This window comes from Solanum pennellii, chromosome 12 (assembly GCF_001406875.1).
Source record: "Solanum pennellii chromosome 12, SPENNV200".
NCBI lineage: Eukaryota > Viridiplantae > Streptophyta > Magnoliopsida > Solanales > Solanaceae > Solanum > Solanum pennellii.
Window position 1 is genome coordinate 9,669 of NC_028648.1, and position 21,426 is coordinate 31,094.

Consider the following 21,426-nt stretch of genomic DNA (forward strand, 5'->3'; position numbering starts at 1 on the left):
TTATCAAAATTATAAATTCATAATACTTTATTATAAGAGCATATGTTAATTAAAATTAAACATATTATGGTTATCTACCATAAATATCGAAATTGAACATCCATACTAAATTAAACTAATATAGTAATAATATAACATTTTAAAAATCAAATACCGAAATTATGGTATCAAAATTTTCACCCTTCATAGTTTGTTTTAAATGTAGTTAAAAGAGAAAATTTAAGACAAAGAAAAGTACTACTTATGTCCTTTACCTAAAAACCCCTAATAAAACCAGTATTATTACACTAGTTTGATATACACTCTGCAGAGATCGCACAATCTCTTGCCGGCGCAGCCATCAGAACTTGAGAGGGTGAAAGAGATGAGTAATGGCTGAATCTGTGAATCGAAAATGAAGATCACCGGCGACAAGGCTGAGCTACCGGCGGTTACATTTCCCGGACTAGATCTCTTACAAAAATCAACGAAACCGCCTCGAAGGAAAACGAACAACTTCGCCGCCGGAGTGAAGTTGCGGAGAGACATTGGAGGAAATACTCCTAAAGGAAGGAGGAGTAGGCCGGAAACTCCTCTTCTACGGTGGAAGTTCAACGAGGATATTCATGACAATGGTTCTGTAAAGGAGGAAGCTTCGACGGTGGAGCTTGATCGGAAATGTAGTCGGAATAATGGTAGGACTGTGGTTTCTGTTAGGAAGTTAGGTGCGGGACTGTTTAGGCAGCAGCAGCTGCCGGAAGTAAAAAACGATCACAAGTTTGGGTTTCAGGTATTTTTCATTAAATTGAGTTTAAGTTTATGCTAATTTAGGGCTTCTGTAACTTGGTTGTTGCTATATTGGTATTAATTGTGGATCTAGCATTTATATTGTAAGGTACATTGACTTGAAATATTGACAAAAAAAATTATGCTTGGGATAATTAGGAGTAATAGAGAAAAAATGGAATCATTTCAGTAGTCTACTATTAGTAGTTTTTTCAATTGAGATTTGTCCTTTTAGACCCTCTTGAATAACTGATTATCAATTAATACACAGCAAAATAAAATATTTTGGTTATTTTTGCTCGTTAGATGGATTAGTGGATACTTGTTTTGAATTTTGTTGAATTTTGATATAGCAATTACGGTAGAGTAGTTAGGAACGAAGGAGAAAAATTTAACATTTTAGTATTCTATTTTCGTTAATTCGATATAGAAGGAGTACTTTCATGCCGTTTTCTTTAAGTTCTCCGATTCTTGTATTTGTCTATGTTGCATATTATTACCTTAGAGTTAAGAGTAAAGAGTAACTTGAAGGGTGTTTTGTTGTTTTAGATCCCAAGTTGACAAGGATTGTGCACCATTTTGGAGTTCAATAGTTTTTCTTTCTTCCATGCAGGCTGGTCGGGTTGAGATGCATTTTCATCATCGCAGTAAAGTGCATGACTCTCTCATTAATGATCCAGTGCAGAGTCCTCGTTCTGTCTTTGGTCCAACTAATGGCCTTTTTCACAAGGTATGTGACTTTTTCTTAAGATGTTCCGAGTCTTTTAACTATTTAAGCTCATTATATGGGAAACTTCTAGAGTTTTCAGGACCCAGAGACATAGTCCTATACAATGTAGTAGGTGCAAGGAAATGAGATCGCCCCTTATAATTCTCTCATAATATTATAAATGCTGTTTTTGCTGTCATAACCCTTACATAGGAGGTCATAGAGTTGTCTAGAACATGGACTTGTGCACAGTAGGTGCAGGAGATGAGATTCCGTCTTATGTTGGAGGGATGTAGTTCACACGGAGTGGCTGAACATTGTCTTTCCCTTTATATGGGTAAGTTGGTGTTGCCTGAGACACGTCTTTTACAATATAGTAGATGCAGGAAACTAGACTCACTTATATTATAGAAATCTTAGAGTAATTGGGTTTATATTCTTATGCTATGGAATACATACAGGAAGACTGACCTTTTAAGGGTCAGGATTCTTGGCTGTCATCATTCTGCAAAATTGTTTGGGTACTTTAATTTTTATGATACTGCAAGTCTCTTGATCTTTGTATTTAAAGTTTAAACACTAGTCGTCTATTTCAATTGTTTCTGGTTATTATCTAATCTTGTTGCAATTCTCTACAAAATGTAGTTTGAAACCTCACTTCAATTTTCCCATTCTGCTATGGAGGGGGCAACAAAGTGGGATCCAGTTGGCTGGACAACAGCGGTGGGAACAAAGAAGATATATGGGTCTCAGAAGCTTCTTGATCACCAAGTGAATACTGCTTCAATGATTTCTTCTCTTGAGGCAGAACTAGAATGTGCTCGTGCCCGAGTTCATCAACTTGAGACGGAGCGGCATTCATCGAAAAAGAAACTCGAGCAGTTCTTGAGGAAACTCAGTGAAGAAAAAGCAGCATGGCGGAGCAAAGAGCATGAGAAAATCCGGGCAATTATGGATGACATGAGAGCTGACTTCTCCCGGGAAAGGAAAAACCGAAAGAGGCTGGAAATTGTCAATTCCCAATTAGTTAATGAATTGGCTGATGCCAAGTTATCAGCAAAACGTTATTTGCAAAATTTCGAAAAGGAAAGACAGGCTAGAGGGTTGATAGAAGAAGTGTGCGATGAATTGGCCAAAGAACTTGGAGAAGACAAGGCTGAAGTTGAGGAAATGAAGAGGGAATCTCTGAAGTTCACAGAGGAAGTAGATGAAGAAAGAAAGATGTTGCAGATGGCTGAGGTTTGGCGTGAGGAACGGGTACAGATGAAACTAGTTGATGCCAAGGTGATGCTTGAAGAAAAGTATTCCCAAATGAACAAACTCATTGGAGAACTAGAATCATTTCTGGATTCCAGAGGTATGAGTTTTGATGTGGAGGATATGAAAAGAGCTGAGCAACTCCAACAGGCCGCTGCCTCTGTTAGCATTCGTGATATTAGAGAACTCACTTATGAACCACCAAATCAAGATGATATTCTTTCCGTTTTTGAGGACGTTCATTTTGTTGAACCTGATGAAAAGGATATCCAGCCATGTACATTTAGTCCTCGCTCTCTCAGTCCTGATGGTGTTGTTTACGACTTTCGCAGAATTTCACATGCATATGTCAATCAGAGTGATAATTTAGAGGAAGAGGGAAGTGAGTGGGAAACGGTGACCAATCTTGAGGAGCAAGGGTCCAACTATTCTCTTGAAGGAAGCATTTCATCCGTGAACAAGAATTGCCGGCACAGCAATGTATCAAGAAGTAGAGCAGACTCAGAGGGAATTGGTTATGATGGCGCATCGGTTTCAGAGATTAGTGAAGTTTGTTCTGGACCAGCTCGGCAACTTACAGAGTTGTCATCTGCATCTAAACTTTGGAAATCACGCCCGAGTAATGGAGACAATTTCAAAATAAAATCACTAGAAGGAACTAAAGGGAGGCTGTCAAATGGAACCATTCTTTCTCCGGATCATGGTTCTAGTAAAGGTGGCTTTAGCCCCTCGGAACTTGGCCAGGAGTGGAGCTCACCTGAGTCTGGCAACTCACAAATAGCACGGGGGATGAAAGGTTGCATTGAATGGCCGCATAACTCTCAGAAGAAAAGCTTAAAAGCAAAGTTATTGCAGGCAAGAACAGAGAGCCAGAAGGTCCAGCTGCGCCAGGTCTTGAAGCAGAAGATCTGAGGTGAGCGTTCTTAATACATGAGCTCTGAAGCCTCCTGCTGACAGATATCATATCATATCATATTGCGGGAAGCTCCAAACTTCAATGTTGTATTATCATTTTCTCCAAATCTAATTAATTAAATAGTATATTTAATTTAATGTCATATTTTATTTATGTAATGTAGAATTAAAAGTCCAACCCTTTAATTTCTTAGTTAATTATAGCATTGCAAATTCCCCAAGTTTTTATTAATTAATGCAAATTTTGTTCTACCTATTAAAAAAACCTTTTTTCCTTACTCCAAAAAGTCCGAAGAAATTGAAGAGTTGCGATGAACTCAATACATACTATAGGTCAAAATTCATTTAGATAGTGGAAAGTCTATATGATCATACTCCAATATGAACACATAAAAATGTAAAATATATTAGCTAAAAATGTTATAAAGCAAACTAAATTAAATAGAAAAAGAAAAACAAATATTAACTTTTTGAAGACAAGAAATTAAAGTTATTGTTCATGGATTTTTATATATGTAAAATTGTGAGATCTCCGTTTCATAGTTATGAAGATAGATAAGAATTTAATTACTCAAGCATGGTCTTTATCTCTATTTGTATAGTTAAATTGTTGCTTTATTTATAACTTGCTTTTAGTTTAAGATTTTTTTTGTGTTAAAAAATAGATTGATTGTTACATTAGATTTTGTTATCATCAAGAAAGGTGTTCTTTGTATTTGTATATCATTGTTGTCTTTCAAATAGCGCGATAGAAGTGTTGTGTTGAACAACATCTGAAAACACCTCTACCTACGTTAACCATGTCAAGTCTATGACTCCTCTACCATTTCTGAAGATAATAGCTAGTACGCACTGATCCCTTTTCAAGACAGAATCGTGGTATATACATGCATGCTGATAATTGTTTCAAGCATATCCATCTACTGTTTTGCTCAACAAGAGTAAGAGTTTCAAACACAGAATTTACATTTTCTCTCCTTTAGGATTTAGTAGTATTACTAATTAAATCTCAGATTTCTACTCTACAAATTGGACAACTTCCATGTCTGGTTAGCCACTCATCTATGCATTGTGTATGGAATGAATGTTTGCAACTTGGTAGCACCCTTGCCGACTCCCCGTCTTTCAAATCCTACAATATAATACGACGATAATTGATGTAAATTCATTAGAGTTAGAAAAAACACTGTAGATTAAATAATTTTTTATACTGACGATCACCTGAAGGCAAATTGCACAAGTCACTTGTTGAGATGTATTCACTGAACAGAAATTGTACTTTGGCAACTTCTTTATCACCTCTTGTGATAACCCTTTGGTTGCATTGATATCAAAGATGTCAGATATTTCCCTCAAACTTGATTCCACATGAGTAGTAACCTGAAAATTTTATTTTAAAATAATAACCCAAAAATGTATGTGTCTAATCTAACACAACTAGAAACAATCACCACAAATTATTAAAAAGTTTCTGCTATAAAAGATGTCTTACTTGCCACTGATAAGCCTTGAGAACAGCAGGACTAACCCATTCCATGAATACCTTTCCATTTACTAGACTACATACAAGTGCAACCTGCAGTATGTATATAAGAAATTAATTTAGTACATCAACAGTTTATCTATACAAACAATTTTTTTACCTTAGAAAATGATTCTCCGTTAAGTATAAGTTCGACTAATTGGACAGTTGTAACAGCTCCGGTAACAGCACCAACACCGGCCCCTCGGAGTAGCCCCGTCTCTGTTGTCTGTCCTTTAATTGCTCCGGTCACTATCCCTATTGTCGCTCCTCCTGATTAAATAACTAATTTCAACATTACTACTAAAATATTAAATTTTCAACCGGATTTCGGTTTGTCCAACACAATTCTCATAGTAAATACAACTTCTCTAAACATTGAAAAATCAATAATACTGAATAGCAAAGGTACAACACACACAAACTATTTATAGTTTTTTTTCATAACCAAACGGGAAGGAAAAAAAAAGATATACCTAAAGCAAGAATGCACATAAAAAGAGCCCAAATAGCATTCTTTGTGACCATCAACAAGAGTCCAGAAGAAAAGCCGAAGAAAACCCAAGTGAAAATACACTCTGTACTCTTTACTAGTAAAGTATAAATGCAAGTAAACAAATGGTTTGTCATTTGAAAAAATGAGCCACAAAACTGTTACAATATTGGAAGAAAATAATAATAAAGAAGGTAGAATAAGAGAGTGAAATTTCTTTAGGAAGAAAGAACAAGTGAGTAGTTGAAAGTAAAGGCAAAGTGCATTTATTTATAGTACTTATAAGAGGAAAATGCATTTAGATCTTAGAGCTACCACTCACGTGCTAACTCATGCATGTGTTGTATCATCCATAGTTAGGATCATGGCCCCACGTTCAAGATTAACGGTGCGTTTCAAATCGTTAACTAGCTTTCGTACTTGTTTTATGGTGTTTGGTATTTATAAACTACTATGGCCTGAGATAGAGGATATGAATGAGATCAGAATCAAAATCTCTAGTTTAGAATGAAGAAATTATCATGTGTTGTCTACGTAGTTTAAGTTCATACTCAGGGACTTAAACCTAAAACCTCTAGTTTAGAATGAAGAAATACTTAATTGTCACTCCACCAAAACCCTAGCTAATTATTTTTTTTAAATATGAGTTCAAAGCATAATACGTACAATGGGTAGTTCAAATTACATACGCACATGTGTGCACTCAATAGAAGTAATCACCCTTTAAACTATATAAAATGCCAATTAATTCATCATGCACTCATATAATACAGTGCAGTTACAACTTCCACGTCATTGATGCTTAAAAGTTTCAACAATTGAAATGATATAAATAAAATTAAATTAGAAAAACCATATACTAGTCTAACTTAATTTGCTTTACAAAGAATGTATGTACATTCAATGTTCGATATTCATAGATTCTCGAACCTCCGACAGACAGAATCTCCATGCATGCGTTCTTTCTCTCCTCCCCTCAGCCATACATCCCTTTTTTGCTTTTGACCCCTCTCTTTGTTGAAAAAAAAAACATATTATATGTATAGGTTAGGTTCTTTTCACATCTGATCATGTATATGTTAGGTCCACTTCTACCTTGGAATATCTCTCCATTTTTTCCCATCATTATGTGCATCCTCATCATCTTATGACAAGTTGTAGTCGAAACCCCACGTAGCTAGCTATAATTTGAGGATACAAAATTGTTGGTTAAATTAGTGAAATTTGATCCTCCTTTCTTGTATTGTATGCATAATTATATGTTATTATATATTAATGTTGGATATTAATATTAAGACGTGTGAATTTGAGTGTATCTATATATCACATTGATGAGTGATGGTTATTGTGGGTGCTAATTAGTGAGAATTATGTTTAGTGATGATGGTAGTTTTGAATAGTAGTTATTGAGTTGTCATAATGACCTAGTAGTGATTACTTGTAATTGTTAATTGTGGTAGTTGATGAGGAGTGGTTGACCATATATAGTAAGTGCATGTTGAGGTGATTATCGTGATTGATTCGAAAGTGTAATGATGATTGAAAATAATAATTATAAATATTAGTTAACGATAATATTAATAATTTGTGACGGTGATAATTGTGACTAATGATACAGGTGGTAGGTATGTACGTAGTTGATAATGGTGGGTGGAGGCAACAACATTTAACATTGAAAATGAATACACTGAACACAGTATTAAACTTAATGTCAATTTTGTAGAAATCTTTGAATGGGCATTTTAATGATATTAAAAAAATTTAATAAATATAACCATTCAAATCTACTCATGCTCATACAAATATTTAAAAATTATAAAAACAAACACACGTAATAATTTCAATTTCAGACTTGTACAGCAAACAAATCTCATGACTAAAATCTAAATAATTAAGATTAACAGTGTGTTTGGTATTAAACAAAATATTTTTTAGAAAATATTATCCTATTTTTCTATGTTTAGTTGGTAAAAAAATAAAAAATATTTTCTTTGGAATCATATTGAATACAAAAAAATAAAATAAAAACTTATTTTATTATACCAAAAAATTTATTTTCCTACGTATCAAACTAACACACCCTAAGACTTAATGATGGAAATAAATGAGACCTAGCTAATATAGCACATATGAATTGCAAGAGAATTGAATAGAAAGAATCTATTTAAGCCACTAGATTTGAGATTGGCAACGACAATGGTTTTCTAGCCAATTGTTTTGAGCAAACTTCAGAATTCCTGTCAGATTGAAATCACTTTCAAAATAAAGACTTGTAATAACACAATATTATTTATAAAATTTACTAATTTTATCTAGTATTTTTTTATCAATATTATAGTATTTTTTTCATCTATTAGATATATACCTGCATGAAGGTCAACTTTTCAAAAAGTAAATTGTGATAACTACTTGGGATGTTAAGAGTATTGATCATTTACTTTAATCCGATTACAATTAGATTTTATCGACAATTAATTAATAATAATATAATAATTGTTGCTAAAATATATTTTTAATTCCATTTAATATTTTTTTAAAATATTCATAAAACTTATAATGATATTGAATCTAATGACAATCAACTAATATGATAAAAATATATTTTTCTTTATTAATGCATATACTTACCAATGATAAAATATATTTTTGTTATAGTAAACAAATACTGAAACTAGCTCAAAAAATACTAGATTAAATTGTGGCCGGTTAATTTTCATAATGTTTGGCTCATTTTTGTTATACTTTAATTAAATGATACTTACTTAATATAATATCACGTAAAATGAAACTAATAACTAATAAAAACAGTGTGGGGAACTTTGAAAACCAGGTTCTTATGGATAAGTGGATGAAAATAACTTGGAGCTAACAGTATTCTGTGGGCAGCTTGACTTTAAAAAAATTAAATATTTAGTGGGACATTTTAGATATGGGCTTTCACATCACAATCAAAATTAATAAAAGAGTGGTCCACTGACTCTATCTTACAATATACATATTTATGATACATCTCAAGATATTTTTTTATTTAATGTACGATCTTTATTCATACATGCACCCCACATCCACACCTTAAAGATAAAATGATATTCTTCGTATTTTAATTTATGTGTTATAATTAAAATTTGAGTTCATAATAGTGAATTTAAGATTTTTATTTAGGAGATTTGAATTTGTAAGACGGAACACTAAGGTAAATTTTAACTTTTAAATAACTAAATCAACATCTACTCTTGTATTTAGGAAATTCAGAATCTCCGTATTAATTTATCCTCTGACCCAAGAGTCTCCACCTATATAAATAATTTTTATATATATATATATATATATGTAAAGATGATATGTTAAAAGATAAAACATACAATCTAACTAAAATAGTTTTGATATTAAAAATTTGAGAATGTTGAAATAAATATTACTTATGATATGCTTCATTGTTCAAATGTTATTACATCTATCTTTTTGTTGAAAAAACGACAAACAGAAACTTCTTGACTTCTTTTTGAGCTGAAATTTTGCTTATATTTCTTTTTGTTTTCCACTTTTTAATTTTTGTTTATTATTTATCAACTAAATTATAAAAGTATTAGTAAGCTTTTAGAAAGAAACTTTTTTTATTTAGTAAATGTTAAAGAAATTGAACACCCACAATTATCAGATCGCGAATCTATTAATAATATTAAATACAATATAATACAATATCAAACACAATATAAATATGTAATATAACAATTAAAATAAATAATTTATTTTAATAACGAACATAATAAAAAATAATCATTTGAACAACTTGTCATATGACTCACTCCTATTGTTGAAGGTGGTTATTATTTTAGCATCGAGTTTATCTGTACTTCAAATATTTTTTATATGAAATAATAAATAATATATTTTGAATTTATAAATTTATAATATATTCTTGTTATAAAATAACAATCACACGTTAAATATGACTTATAAAATGACAATCTTATATATTGAGACTTTTATTTTATAAATAATGACCTTATGTTAGATACGACTTAACGTTAGGGCTACTTTCTTGTCTGTTGTTGCGTTTGAGTTTGTGTGGCTGCTTTAGACACTTGGAGCCTTGTGTGCTAAATTTAGATACACATCATTTAAGGATATTTATACATTATTTCAATAAAATATATGAATAAATTTAGTGAAATATTAATATATTCTTCCTTTTAGAAAAATATTATCATATAAATTTTTGTACGTAATAAAATTAGTTGTGTGTGTGACCTTATTCTGGTACTCATATGACATACACAAATCTTAACATGTACAACGTGTTCTTATATAGGGTCTTATCACACTCAATTCCAATTGCTTCTCTTTTTTGTGCTGGGCCCTCTTAATATCTTCTTGTTTTTCTTTTGTTGGTTGCTTTCTAACATTTTCCTCAACATTACACTGACAATCAAAATAACTTTGATTAAAATTTTAAAAATTTATAGTTAAAATATACAAATTAAAAAAAAAGAAAAATTTTAAATTTATGGTTTAAAATGAATCATAAAAATTATTGTGACTATGAATCATTTTATTAAGAGCAAATATTACTTAATGTAAAAGTATATCATTTGTAGGACCAACTAAAAAGAAAAATAAGTCATACAAATTTGAATAGAAAAAGTAAGCCTTAGGTTCATTTCGGTAAAATGTGTAAAAATAATATTGAATATGTTAATATCATGTATAACTAATCTATGTATTATTAGTTATATATAATTTAGTATATTCTACCAAATGATGGGATATATTAAGATATCTTAGGATTGATTTTGAGATAAACTATAACGTAAATCAAATCAATATAAATTTAATCTTGAAACATTTTTTCAATTCATAATTATAATTATGAATAATTTAGTACGCGAATCAAAATGAAGTTTTATAATTATGGGTTGTAACAACCAACCTCAAAAAAAATTTATCCTTTCCAAAGAAATCTCTTCTTTTCTCCTCTTTTTTAGTACCTTTGTCAGTGGTTATACACTGTTTATGCTGACCAATGTTTCAGTGTTGTTAACTTTCCCCATAAGATTCAATCCAACTCATTAAGGACAATTTTAGATATATTAACAATTCCAATCTAGAATCTTGAATAATTCCTTAAAAAGTGTTTCTTTTTTTTTGAATAAAAATCCAATCTTTTTGTGTATCACTTATATGGTGTCTTTAACTTTTAGATTCTTGAATCTCCATCTGGGGTTGTTGTTTTCTTGATTTCTGGATCTGCTGAGATAAATGGGTGTTTGTTTGAGCAAAAGTAAACCAACAGAGTGTAAGTCTAGTGGGCATCATAGATCAGGTGGGAGTGATGGGGGAAGGGGGCATCATCACGGAACCCATCAAACTCAAATTCAGTATACTAAATCAGCAGGCCCAGAAACTCAATTACCCATGAGAACTCAAGCAAGTCCTAAACCAGTAGAAACCATTTTGGGCAAGGCATTTGAAGATGTTAAGGCACACTATACACTAGGTAAAGAATTGGGTAGAGGTCAATTTGGGGTTACATTTCTTTGTACTGAAATATCAAGTGGTCATCAATATGCTTGTAAGTCAATATCAAAGAAGAAACTTGTTACTAAATCTGATAAAGCTGATATGAGAAGAGAGATTCAGATTATGCAGCATTTGAGTGGACAACCAAATATAGTTGCATTTAAAGGTGCTTATGAGGATAAGAATTCAGTGCGTCTTGTTATGGAGTTGTGTGCTGGTGGAGAGTTATTTGATAGGATCATAGCTAAGGGTCATTACACTGAAAGAGCTGCTGCATCAATGTGTAGAGCTATTGTTAATGTTGTACATGTTTGCCATTTTATGGGTGTTATGCATCGTGATCTTAAGCCTGAGAACTTTCTCTTGTCAGACAAGAGTGAAAATGCTGCTTTGAAGGCAACAGATTTTGGGCTGTCTATGTTCATTGAAGAAGGTTAACTAACTCTTCATTAATAATTATATTTTACTATCCTGTTGTTGTTACTGCTATGTCTTTGCCAAGGGTTTGTTTGTATAAACTCTACCCCCACTTATGGAACTATAATGGATATGTTGTTGTATATAGCATCTTTGGGATGAGTTCTAATGAAATCATTCCATATTTTTGTCTGCTATCTACATATCAGAAGTAATTAATTGTATCTATGATTTCTAAGTTTAGAAGTAGAGGACTTTATCTGTTTGGACATATGCCAGCCTGCTAATCCAATCTAAAGATTTCTTTACTTTGTTTGGGTTTTGTGCAGGTAAGGTGTACAAGGATATTGTTGGGAGTGCTTACTATGTTGCCCCAGAAGTGTTGCGTAAGAGTTATGGCAAGGAAATAGATGTTTGGAGTGCAGGTGTTATGTTGTATATACTACTTAGTGGTGTGCCTCCGTTTTGGGCAGGTAAAGTCTAAGTGCATCATAATTATCCAGGACTAGTTGTGTTTATTGTTATATATAAATGCAGAAACCGAGAGAGGTATATTTGATGCCATATTAAAAGAAGACATTGACTTTGAAAGTCAACCTTGGCCCTCTATCACAACTAGTGCCAAGGACCTGGTCCGAAAGATGCTCAATAAAGACCCAAAGCAACGTATTTCTGCTGCTCAAGTTCTTGGTACGCTGAGTTAGTAGCTACTATGGCTTTTCAAACAATTTACTCCTTTCTACTTCTTACTTCATCTTTTGATTTGCCTGATGATGATAGATCATCCTTGGCTCAAGGTAGGTGGAGTAGCATCAGATAAACCATTAGATAATGCTGTCCTCTCAAGAATGAAGCAATTCAGAGCTATGAACAAACTCAAGAGACTTGCTTTAAAGGTGACTCTGATTTCTTTGCTCTAACTCAATACAACTAACGATATGTATATCAATCTTCCATTTTATTCATTCACACTGGAACTACCATTGACCTATGGTTTTGGTATCAGGTCATTGCTGAGAATCTCTCAGCAGATGAAATTCAGGGGCTCAAATCAATGTTCCATAACATTGACACTGATAATAGTGGAACAATCACTTATGAAGAATTGAACAGCGGATTGGCCAGACTTGGATCAAAGCTCACCGAGGCGGAAGTAAAGCAATTGATGGAAGCTGTAAGGCCGAGACACATCAACTGTTCACTTTGTTGTTCAAATGGTGTACACCATGAAATAACTAAATATATCTTGTCAACTTCAGGCTGATGTGGATGGAAATGGCTCGATCGACTATATTGAGTTCATCACTGCCACCATGCATAAACATAGACTAGAAAGATATGAAAATCTATACAAAGCATTTCAGTATTTCGATAAAGATGGTAGCGGGTAAGTCCATTGTGCAAATGCAGCAGTGTGGAATTGTTAAATCAGTGGAGTTTTCTTTTGTATAATGCAGGTTCATTACAAGAGATGAACTCGAAACATCTATGGAAGAGCATGGAATAGGTGATCCAGCTAGTATAAGGGAAATAATATCTGAAGTGGACGCTGATAATGTGAGTTTGGTCACTCTTAAAACATTCCAAAAACGGTCAAACCTATCTTAACACGTATTGATTCTGTAAAATTTACAGGATGGAAGAATCAACTATGAGGAATTTTGTACAATGGTGACAAGTGGAGCTAAACAACCAGGCAAGCTCTTCTAATAACACGAATCTCCTAGTCGTTGGAAGTAGTGATTCTTCAACGTTTGCATCATGGACTGCCCATATGATATGACAGACATCAAGTACATGAACAACCTGAACTAGTTGGAGCTTTTAACTTCTCCCTGTAAATTGGTGATTCCTGTTTCTGTTCTTTTTCTCACTATGTTGAATTGTCTACTCATTAGTTTTTTTCTATTCCACAAAGAGCACAGAGGAAATGAGTGAAGAACATAAACTCTTTACTATTTGAATAGAGAAACAAATGACCTTGTAAATATATCTTGTGTTATGTTCAAGTGTTTTTATATGTAAAATAAACATCTCTTGTAAAAAGAAACTGAGGAACATCTTTCACCCACATTTTGTTTATTGTGCCTCTCCTCATAATCAAATCACGCCATTTGATATCTAGTCTTATTCATTGTGTTGAGTGTTTGTTTTTACTCTTTCTTGGGTGTGACTTGTGAATTCAGAGTAATAAGACCTTAGTTTAGTTATGGTGTATCTCTGGAGGTATTTGTGACTTATCCCCTAAAAAACCTATCAAACGATGCTTAAGTAACTATACATAAAGATGGTTCTCCTCTTGAAGCTAAGATCAAACCAGTTGTCACAGTTTACAAGCTGTCCCACGACAACTCATTGGACCATGGCAAAATGTGTCTTGCGCTACATATGTTTGTGCTGATCCCTGTGTTCCACTTTCGCATGAAGCACATTGAACTCGGTTATCATTTTTGCTTGATTTTCACTATGAATGGTGTGTGTTTTTATATTCTGTCATATAAGAAAAGGTGTTATGATTCAGTCTTTTCTTTTCTTTCAAGACTACACCTATTTATAAGGCATGCAGAATTGTACGCCTTACTACAACTAAGGGTATATGCATCTTTGAGTTCGTTAAATATCCAATTTCAGTTATGAATCTTGTAACTGAAGTTTTCTTCAAGTGAACAACTTTAGTTCTGAAGCTCAAAATAGGTTGTATAAATGGCAGCGATTATGAGGTTGTTTAAAGTAGTGTGTCGAAAAAAATAAATAATTAGAAACAACAAAACTACAATGGATATTACATGAACCTTTGTGAAGAATATGAAGAGAGATGGCTTAGGTGCTGGAGTGAGCAGGCAAAGGATTCAAGTCCATTTCAACTTGGTTAATGGTCCACTGCATGCTCTCCAATTTCTGCTTGGATACGAGTCAAAGTTAACTTGTCTCCGAAAAAACAAAAGTAATAAACTACAATAATTTAACAAAACTCGCATGAACTTTACTTTACCTTTACAATGTCATGGTACTGCCTAGCAATTTCGTCAAAATGAGGATCAACGCCTTGATACTCACGAAGACGGGACGCCTAACATATTTCACAGTTAGGATCAAAAGCCATGCCCAACAACGTCAGACTGATTAATAAACTAGTTTGAAGGCAAAGCTATGATTTCATCCTTATTCAACACCAAACCAGACAAATAGAGACCCACAGTGATTTCTCAAGTATTTGGCTACTTTTGGCAAACGAAATAGTGAGGACAAGCAAAAATATGCAGGAAAGAGATCCTATTTTAGTGAACTCCAATTTAATGACATAATTTACATGGAAAATGAAAACTGCCAATGAACAATCTGAATTGAGGCATTTTTGTGAAGATCAATACATGATATCAGGCTATCTTCCAACTGCATTTAACAGATTTTTTTTAACAAATAAAAAATCTCGTGATAGTGACTAGTTGGCACATGGTTCGAAGCTCAATGGATAATGGGCCCGTCCCTCTACCCTTCTCCACTTAAATATCAGATATTTATCTAGCAAGGTTCAAAGTTGTGACATGTGCCTAATCCACTTGTCCTCTTATTACCACTACACGGCTAAATAGTGTTATATAATCTGACTGATCAAGATTCGTTGATTCTCCCAAATGAGGTGTCAGAGTCCACGGAACAAGTGTAATTAAATCATGGAAATGTAGTACATATGAAGATGATCCATCAAATCAAAAAAAAAAAAAGAAGATAAATTAGTATAAGAAAGTGTACCGCTTTCTCATATGCAAGTGATGCTTCTTCTGTTGCTTCAATCAAATACTTCCTGTGATGATGGTAAACTGAGTATACGTTCTTCAACATCGGAAACACAATAAGGATTTCTTAAGTCATGTTTCTTTACCTTATTTTGTGAAGGGCGGGAATAGTTTCTGGGGTATAAGTATCAAGTAGGAGAACATGTTCCAGAACTCTGCTAAAGAAAAGGATGTGTCAGGAGCTGTTAAAACTTGATTACCGTGACATAAGTATAACAAAGGCACAAGTATAGAAGCAAGATCTTAGACATTGTGTTCTTTATTTAACAGAATAACAGGATGTAAAGTGCTATTAAAGTTGATTATAAAACTGGAGATGCTAATTAATTTCTAGGGTTTTTAAGAGACTACTCTCATTGAACTTAACATTACCAAGTGAATTTTTTCAAGAAATTTCAACTTAATTTTGTGAAGTGCTTTTTGATGCACAAGTCTGAAATAGGAGAGTACGTTCCAGAAATTTGGTGAAAAATAGAAAATCATGGAAGCTGTTACACTTGATGACCATAACCATAGTATTTACTCTTTTTTTTGAGAATAAGATCATAATATTAGTATTTCCAAGACATAAGTCTCAAAGCAAGAGATCCTGTTCTTTAGTGAGAGAATAACAGGATATAAGAAAATCTATTGAAGTTGATGGTGACCCTATTATGCTGAACAAATTTCTGCGGATTTCACATGAAAGAGAGAGAATATACTCTCATTGAAAGCAATACACTACTATGTGAGATTTCTCTAGGAATTATATCCTTCTGTACGAAAAGAAGAAAACCAATAGAACACACTAGTTCGAAAAGATCATGACATATAAGTAGTACCTATACCGCCTTGGACCCCTAGATGAGAAAATTCAAACCCTCCAAGGGATAATAAACAAGGTGCTTCCGATAGATAAAAGAAATAAAAAACACAAACTGCAACCAGGACTTCAACCACTGAAGTGCAAGATCACTACCTTCATAGTAGGCACTGGGCAATTGACAAGGCCATCATAATAAGGCAGAGAAAGCAATACTTGACTGAGCTTTGCACCCAATCTCAACCCCACAATAATCAAAGAAAAGAAAGAGAACCCTTATGAAAAATCAATAGCCATACAATGTTCACACAAATGAATAGAAGAAGTTATTCGACTTTCCAAATCCTCTTCAAGCCCAATAAATAAAAAAACACAAGGCACCAGTTAATACAACGAACCAGAACAAGAATCATGAATGTCATACCTTAATTTTGCCCTCATGGTCTCACATCTTTTGCACAGCCACGTCTTTTGTAGTTCATCCTATTAATGCATCCACAAATTATAGAAAGAATAAACATCTATCCGAAAGAGCAAAAGACCATCAGCAGTGTCAATTGTATCCAAAACTAGTGAAGTGTCTATCATAGTTAATTAGAGAAATCAGAATGAGAATGCCTTAATTTGGACAAAAGTAACAATAGCAGAATGGTAAACTTACATATTTATGTTGATGGTCCAACTTTATATCTTTGACAAGCTTAATAAGAACACCAAGGATCTGCTCCAAGACCTTAGATAGGCAACATATGAAGTCAAATATTTTCTCAAGTAACATGAGTCTTAATCAAATCTGTGGAAGTATCTTAGAATGGAAAGGCCGAAAATAAGAAATAGGTAGACAAATGTGATGCAAAACAGAGTTCTTACATTATAGTATTCTGCAAATTTTCTGTTAGATGAATATAAATCCTCGCGCCATGCTTCTTCTTCTCTTTCAATCTCCTCAGTGATCAACTTCACCCTGTTACATCATGGATTAGAAGCTCCGCCGCCTATATCTAAAAAGCTATCAAGAATATTATTAATGTTCCCATTTTAATTTGTTTGTCTTACTTTCCTTTTTACCGACTCAAAAAGAATGTTTCTTTCTATATTTAACAACTCTTTATACCCAACATCTTTAGTTTAAAGCTACAACATTCAAAACTCTTCTTTATTTTTTTTAACTTCGTACCGAGTGAAACTAAGACAAACAAAATTGAAATGGAGGGAGTTTATGATTAATCTCACTTTATCATTTTATGTTAAATGGTGTCCAGGCCAAATTGCAGATACACCAACTAGGCCACTACTACACTAGCATTGCTTGTTTGTTACCTACTACGCAGGTACAGGTTAAAACTTCCCACCAAAACATAAATTGATGGGAAGGAGTTCATCTATAACCACCTCTGCTACATTCAACCTTGGTCCCTATGGTTGTTACTCCATACTCCAACTCTTCAACCGCTAGATCACCTCCTGGGGGGGAGGAACTGTAATACATGGTAATGGAATATTGAACAACATGACAAGTCAATCCATTCTTCAGAATACAAATTTTCTTTTTTACCAAATGATTTATTCTTTACATAAATCCAATGTAGAGTCTTTTCTTTCACGGAATTAGGAGGAATATTCTTTTGAAATTAACAAGCTAAATAACATGCACAACCTGTTTTATAAATGATTCAGATAAATCATAAATTTAGAAACATAAGTTCAGAGAGAGAGACCTCTCTGGAAGTCTGGCAGCTGAATTTTGACTGGCAGCAGATATATCTGTAGAATCAAGGTAAGGTTATATACTTGTATTCTTACAGAAATCTTGATATGAGAACAACAACTTCTAAAAGTTCTGTTACTTAAATAGTAAGAGAACTACTCAACCAGCCTCTGAAGAATACACTGACATGAGTAAATCAAGAAAAAACTATAACCAAGAAATCCCTGAGGAGCAATGGGGCACAGTTTTGTGTAAATGGATAACAACTAAATCTAGAACTTATGCACCTCAGCAGTAGATTTTTCCTATTTGCACCACAATTTGAAACATTACAATCAAATTGACTACATATTATACCCATTCAAATAATAATATGTATATAGGGGCTAATTATAAAACTGACATAGATGTCCAGGTCTATTTATAAACGCTGGTTTTGTTTAAGAGGAAAACAAGTAGAAATTCGGCAACCAACAAACATATTGAAAGGCCAAGCACCAAGGGAAGATAAAGGAAGACAAATTAGCAACTTAAACTCACCAATGTCATCAATAGCAACTGCATTAGCTAACTTATCACATTTAGCATCTAACCGGCCACCAATCTCCCGTGAAAGTAATCTCTGGTATTCTGCCACGTCCTACAATAGCAGACATATAAGCATCTATGGGCGTGTAGAACTAACACTTGATAACCAGATGAATAGTGATTCCACGTTTGTAGTAACAAGCAATCAAAGCATCGATAAATGTATACAAATAAAAGACAATTACAACACTTTCATTGAAGATTAATTGGAAAACAGAAAAGATTTCCCCACAAGACCATGAGGTTATCACGTCAATCAAATAGGTATATTATACCACTGATGACATCTGATGTAGTTGAGTTTGCCATAAATATGCAGGTGTAATTCCAAGGAACCGATTGGGAACACCACCAACATCTGGTTCTGTTGAATCAGTTGTACTAATAGTAGGAACAGCTCCAATTGCAGATGCATTGGTTTGATAAGCTGAGTTTGAGCTCGAGCATAATGTAATGCTGGTGCTTGTGCTATCAAAAGAACTTCTTGACATTGTACTCCACTTTTCAGTTTCCTCCTCGTGAATCTCACCGTCTTTGGAGATAAGAGGAAGCCTCAATCTCTGTGCTGCTTCTGCAACAACCATCCTATGCTCAAGAGCCTCATAAACCTGAAGTCATTCCAGAGCCAAAATCACCCAGAGAACTTAAAACAATTTGAACAATGAACCAAAAAAAAAAAAAAAACTTGTCCGCAGAACTCTATCGCCAGAGCCTAAAAAATGTACAACGCATAACACCTTAAACTTATCATTCATTCTCATCTATAGATAATCAATTTGTTTATCAGTACACAATCTATACGGGTGTGCATAAGCATGCACTAGACGGTACGTGCAATCTTTTAGTAAAAAATCGTGCACAAAATACGTATACCCAAGTCAGGCCTGTAATGTCAAGTGAACTAAAAAGAGAATCCTTTTACCCAAACAGCATCCATAAAATCGAATAAACTGAAAAAAAGTGGAACCTGAGGAGGGTTTTTCAAGCCCAATTGAGAGTATAAACCCTGGACATCTCTCATACCACCAAGATTAGCCACAGAAATGGCCTGCTGGTAATCCTCTACCATCGCAGTTGCTTCAATGTATATTGCCTATAAGGTTTATCCAAACAAAGGAAATCAGGAAAAAAAATGAAAATGTTAACCCAAAAATAGAAATCCTACCAAAGATTCCAAGTATCGTTGTCTCTCCTTTGACATCTCTTCTCTCGCCTGCAATGCCCAAAAATAAATCATTTTTTTGAGTGTTTGGTTTACCTTAACGATCAAATAATAAGCATTGTAGAGAGATAGAAAATACAAGTTGGAGATCGTAGTGAGCGGATTTGGAGATGAGAGATCCATCAGGGGCTAAACAATGGCGGTCTAACTGATCGATCAGCTGAGCGACGTCCGCCGGCAAGTTTTGCGAACCCAAACCTCTTCCCATTTCTCCGGCGATTCAATTCAAATCACTGAATTTTTTGGACTTGGATTTTGATTCTTCAAATATTATTTGAGTTTTTTACTTTGTTAAAAGTAAAGTATTTTTGGTTTTTTCTAACATAACAAAATTAAAAATTAATGGTAGGGATAATTTTTTTATTTCTTCTTTAATTTTTAGGATTAATATAGTATTACTAATAAATATTTCCGTTATACTCAAACATAGTTATTTAAAATGTAGATTTAGTAAAAATATCAATTTTAATAGTACGAAAGGAGAATTGATGCAAAAATTGAATGAATAAACGTTGTCAGCCATCAGCAACTAATTCAAGTATTTCTCAAACTAATTGCTATAAAATGTAAATAATTCAGTAGATAATTTGTCTAAATCAATACAAACAATTATAATAAACCAAAACGTGCGACAAACAATCTGTTAAAGAGAATTGGCCTCATACTTCAAAGAACATCCATTGTATTGCCTCAAATATAGGAATTTTTCACAAAAGGAATTGTAAGTGAGAAATTCAATAAAACAATGTAGATTCTACTAATTTATGATTAACAATTATATCATTATTCAATTTTCACTAAATATAGAATATTATTATTTTGATGTTTACGTAAAAAAATTATGTAATACAACGCAAATAACTACTACAGAAAGTGTTTTTGTAAAAGATAAAAATTTGAAATAAAATTTTAATTTTCTAAAAATCCCAAATAATGAGATTTGACTCAAACCTAAAAAGCTAAAATTAAAAATTTGAAATATTTGTCAAATAAATAATAAATTACATGAACAAATATTATTTGTAAAATAATTTTTCAAATATTATTTAAAAAATTTATGATCAAACGGAAGGACAACTAAGGGCCCGTTTGGCCATAAATTTTGCAAGTAAAACTTGGGAAAAAACTTGGCAAATTTTGTTTGTCCATACACTTTTTTATTATTTGGCTATTTTTTTTGGCAAATTTTCCAAATTCCCAAATACTAGAAAAAACTAGTATTTGGGCAAAATTTCATTATTTGGAAAGTTTTAGAAATTCAATTTTTACCCTTAACTTTTTATTTTACAAAAATAATATATTTATTAACACCAACCAATAATTTTTTACGTGAACACCAGAGTAGTGATGGAATATTCAATGAATATGAAAATGATGATATGGTTGTTGATGAAAGTGACGAACTATTGGCTCAGGGTAACAACATCGCTTCATCTTCTCGATCATCTGATTCGGAAATGCAAGCTCATCGAGAAGAGATTGTTCATAAAATGTGGGAAGATTATATTAAAGAATAGGTTGAATTCTTTCAGATGAGAAAGCATAGGTTCTTCTGTGATTGCAATATTTATTTCCTTTTGTTTTCTTCTCTTTTTTTTTCCCGAATTTATATTAGTTGTATTTTCATTATCATGATTTGTACGAAGACCTTTTCACTATACGAATATTTACTGTAATGATTCTTGTTCATTTGTTGCGGAAGTCATAAATC

At 33.0% G+C, this 21,426-nt stretch overlaps 4 protein-coding genes across 5 annotated transcripts; 2 read left to right on the top strand and 2 right to left on the bottom strand.

Moving 5' to 3' along the window:
* The first annotated feature begins 268 nt into the window (after positions 1-268).
* LOC107007535 lies at positions 269-3,878 on the top strand. The gene is made up of 3 exons (XM_015206200.2): positions 269-769; positions 1,379-1,495; positions 2,120-3,878. The coding sequence occupies exons 1-3, from the start codon at positions 395-397 to the stop codon at positions 3,641-3,643; spliced, it is 2,016 nt and encodes a 671-aa protein (XP_015061686.1). The 5' UTR covers positions 269-394; the 3' UTR covers positions 3,644-3,878.
* A 558-nt stretch (positions 3,879-4,436) lies between these two features.
* LOC107005628 (NEP1-interacting protein-like 1) lies at positions 4,437-5,908 on the bottom strand. The gene is made up of 5 exons (XM_015204272.2): positions 5,645-5,908; positions 5,290-5,441; positions 5,139-5,222; positions 4,868-5,026; positions 4,437-4,778 (listed from the first exon to the last, which is right to left on the bottom strand). The coding sequence occupies exons 1-5, from the start codon at positions 5,796-5,798 to the stop codon at positions 4,656-4,658; spliced, it is 672 nt and encodes a 223-aa protein (XP_015059758.1). The 5' UTR covers positions 5,799-5,908; the 3' UTR covers positions 4,437-4,655.
* Positions 5,909-10,566: 4,658 nt separating this feature from the next.
* Positions 10,567-13,722, top strand: LOC107007186 (calcium-dependent protein kinase 2-like). Of its 2 annotated transcripts, none has more exons than XM_015205699.2 (8): positions 10,567-11,614; positions 11,928-12,071; positions 12,136-12,288; positions 12,400-12,494; positions 12,605-12,772; positions 12,858-12,985; positions 13,056-13,155; positions 13,234-13,722. In XM_015205699.2, the coding sequence occupies exons 1-8, from the start codon at positions 10,921-10,923 to the stop codon at positions 13,306-13,308; spliced, it is 1,557 nt and encodes a 518-aa protein (XP_015061185.1). In that variant the 5' UTR covers positions 10,567-10,920; the 3' UTR covers positions 13,309-13,722. The 2 variants fall into 2 exon arrangements, with proteins under 2 accessions (XP_015061185.1, XP_015061184.1); XM_015205698.2 differs by having other exon boundaries at positions 10,569-11,614; positions 12,379-12,494.
* Positions 13,723-14,269: 547 nt separating this feature from the next.
* On the bottom strand, positions 14,270-20,137 carry LOC107007187 (AUGMIN subunit 4). Its single transcript, XM_015205700.2, has 13 exons — positions 19,795-20,137; positions 19,659-19,706; positions 19,461-19,586; positions 18,769-19,101; positions 18,446-18,545; positions 17,916-17,961; positions 17,068-17,161; positions 16,859-16,930; positions 16,622-16,680; positions 15,482-15,550; positions 15,352-15,403; positions 14,591-14,668; positions 14,270-14,496 (listed from the first exon to the last, which is right to left on the bottom strand). The coding sequence occupies exons 1-13, from the start codon at positions 19,921-19,923 to the stop codon at positions 14,419-14,421; spliced, it is 1,284 nt and encodes a 427-aa protein (XP_015061186.1). The 5' UTR covers positions 19,924-20,137; the 3' UTR covers positions 14,270-14,418.
* Between the last annotated feature and the right edge of the window lie 1,289 nt (positions 20,138-21,426).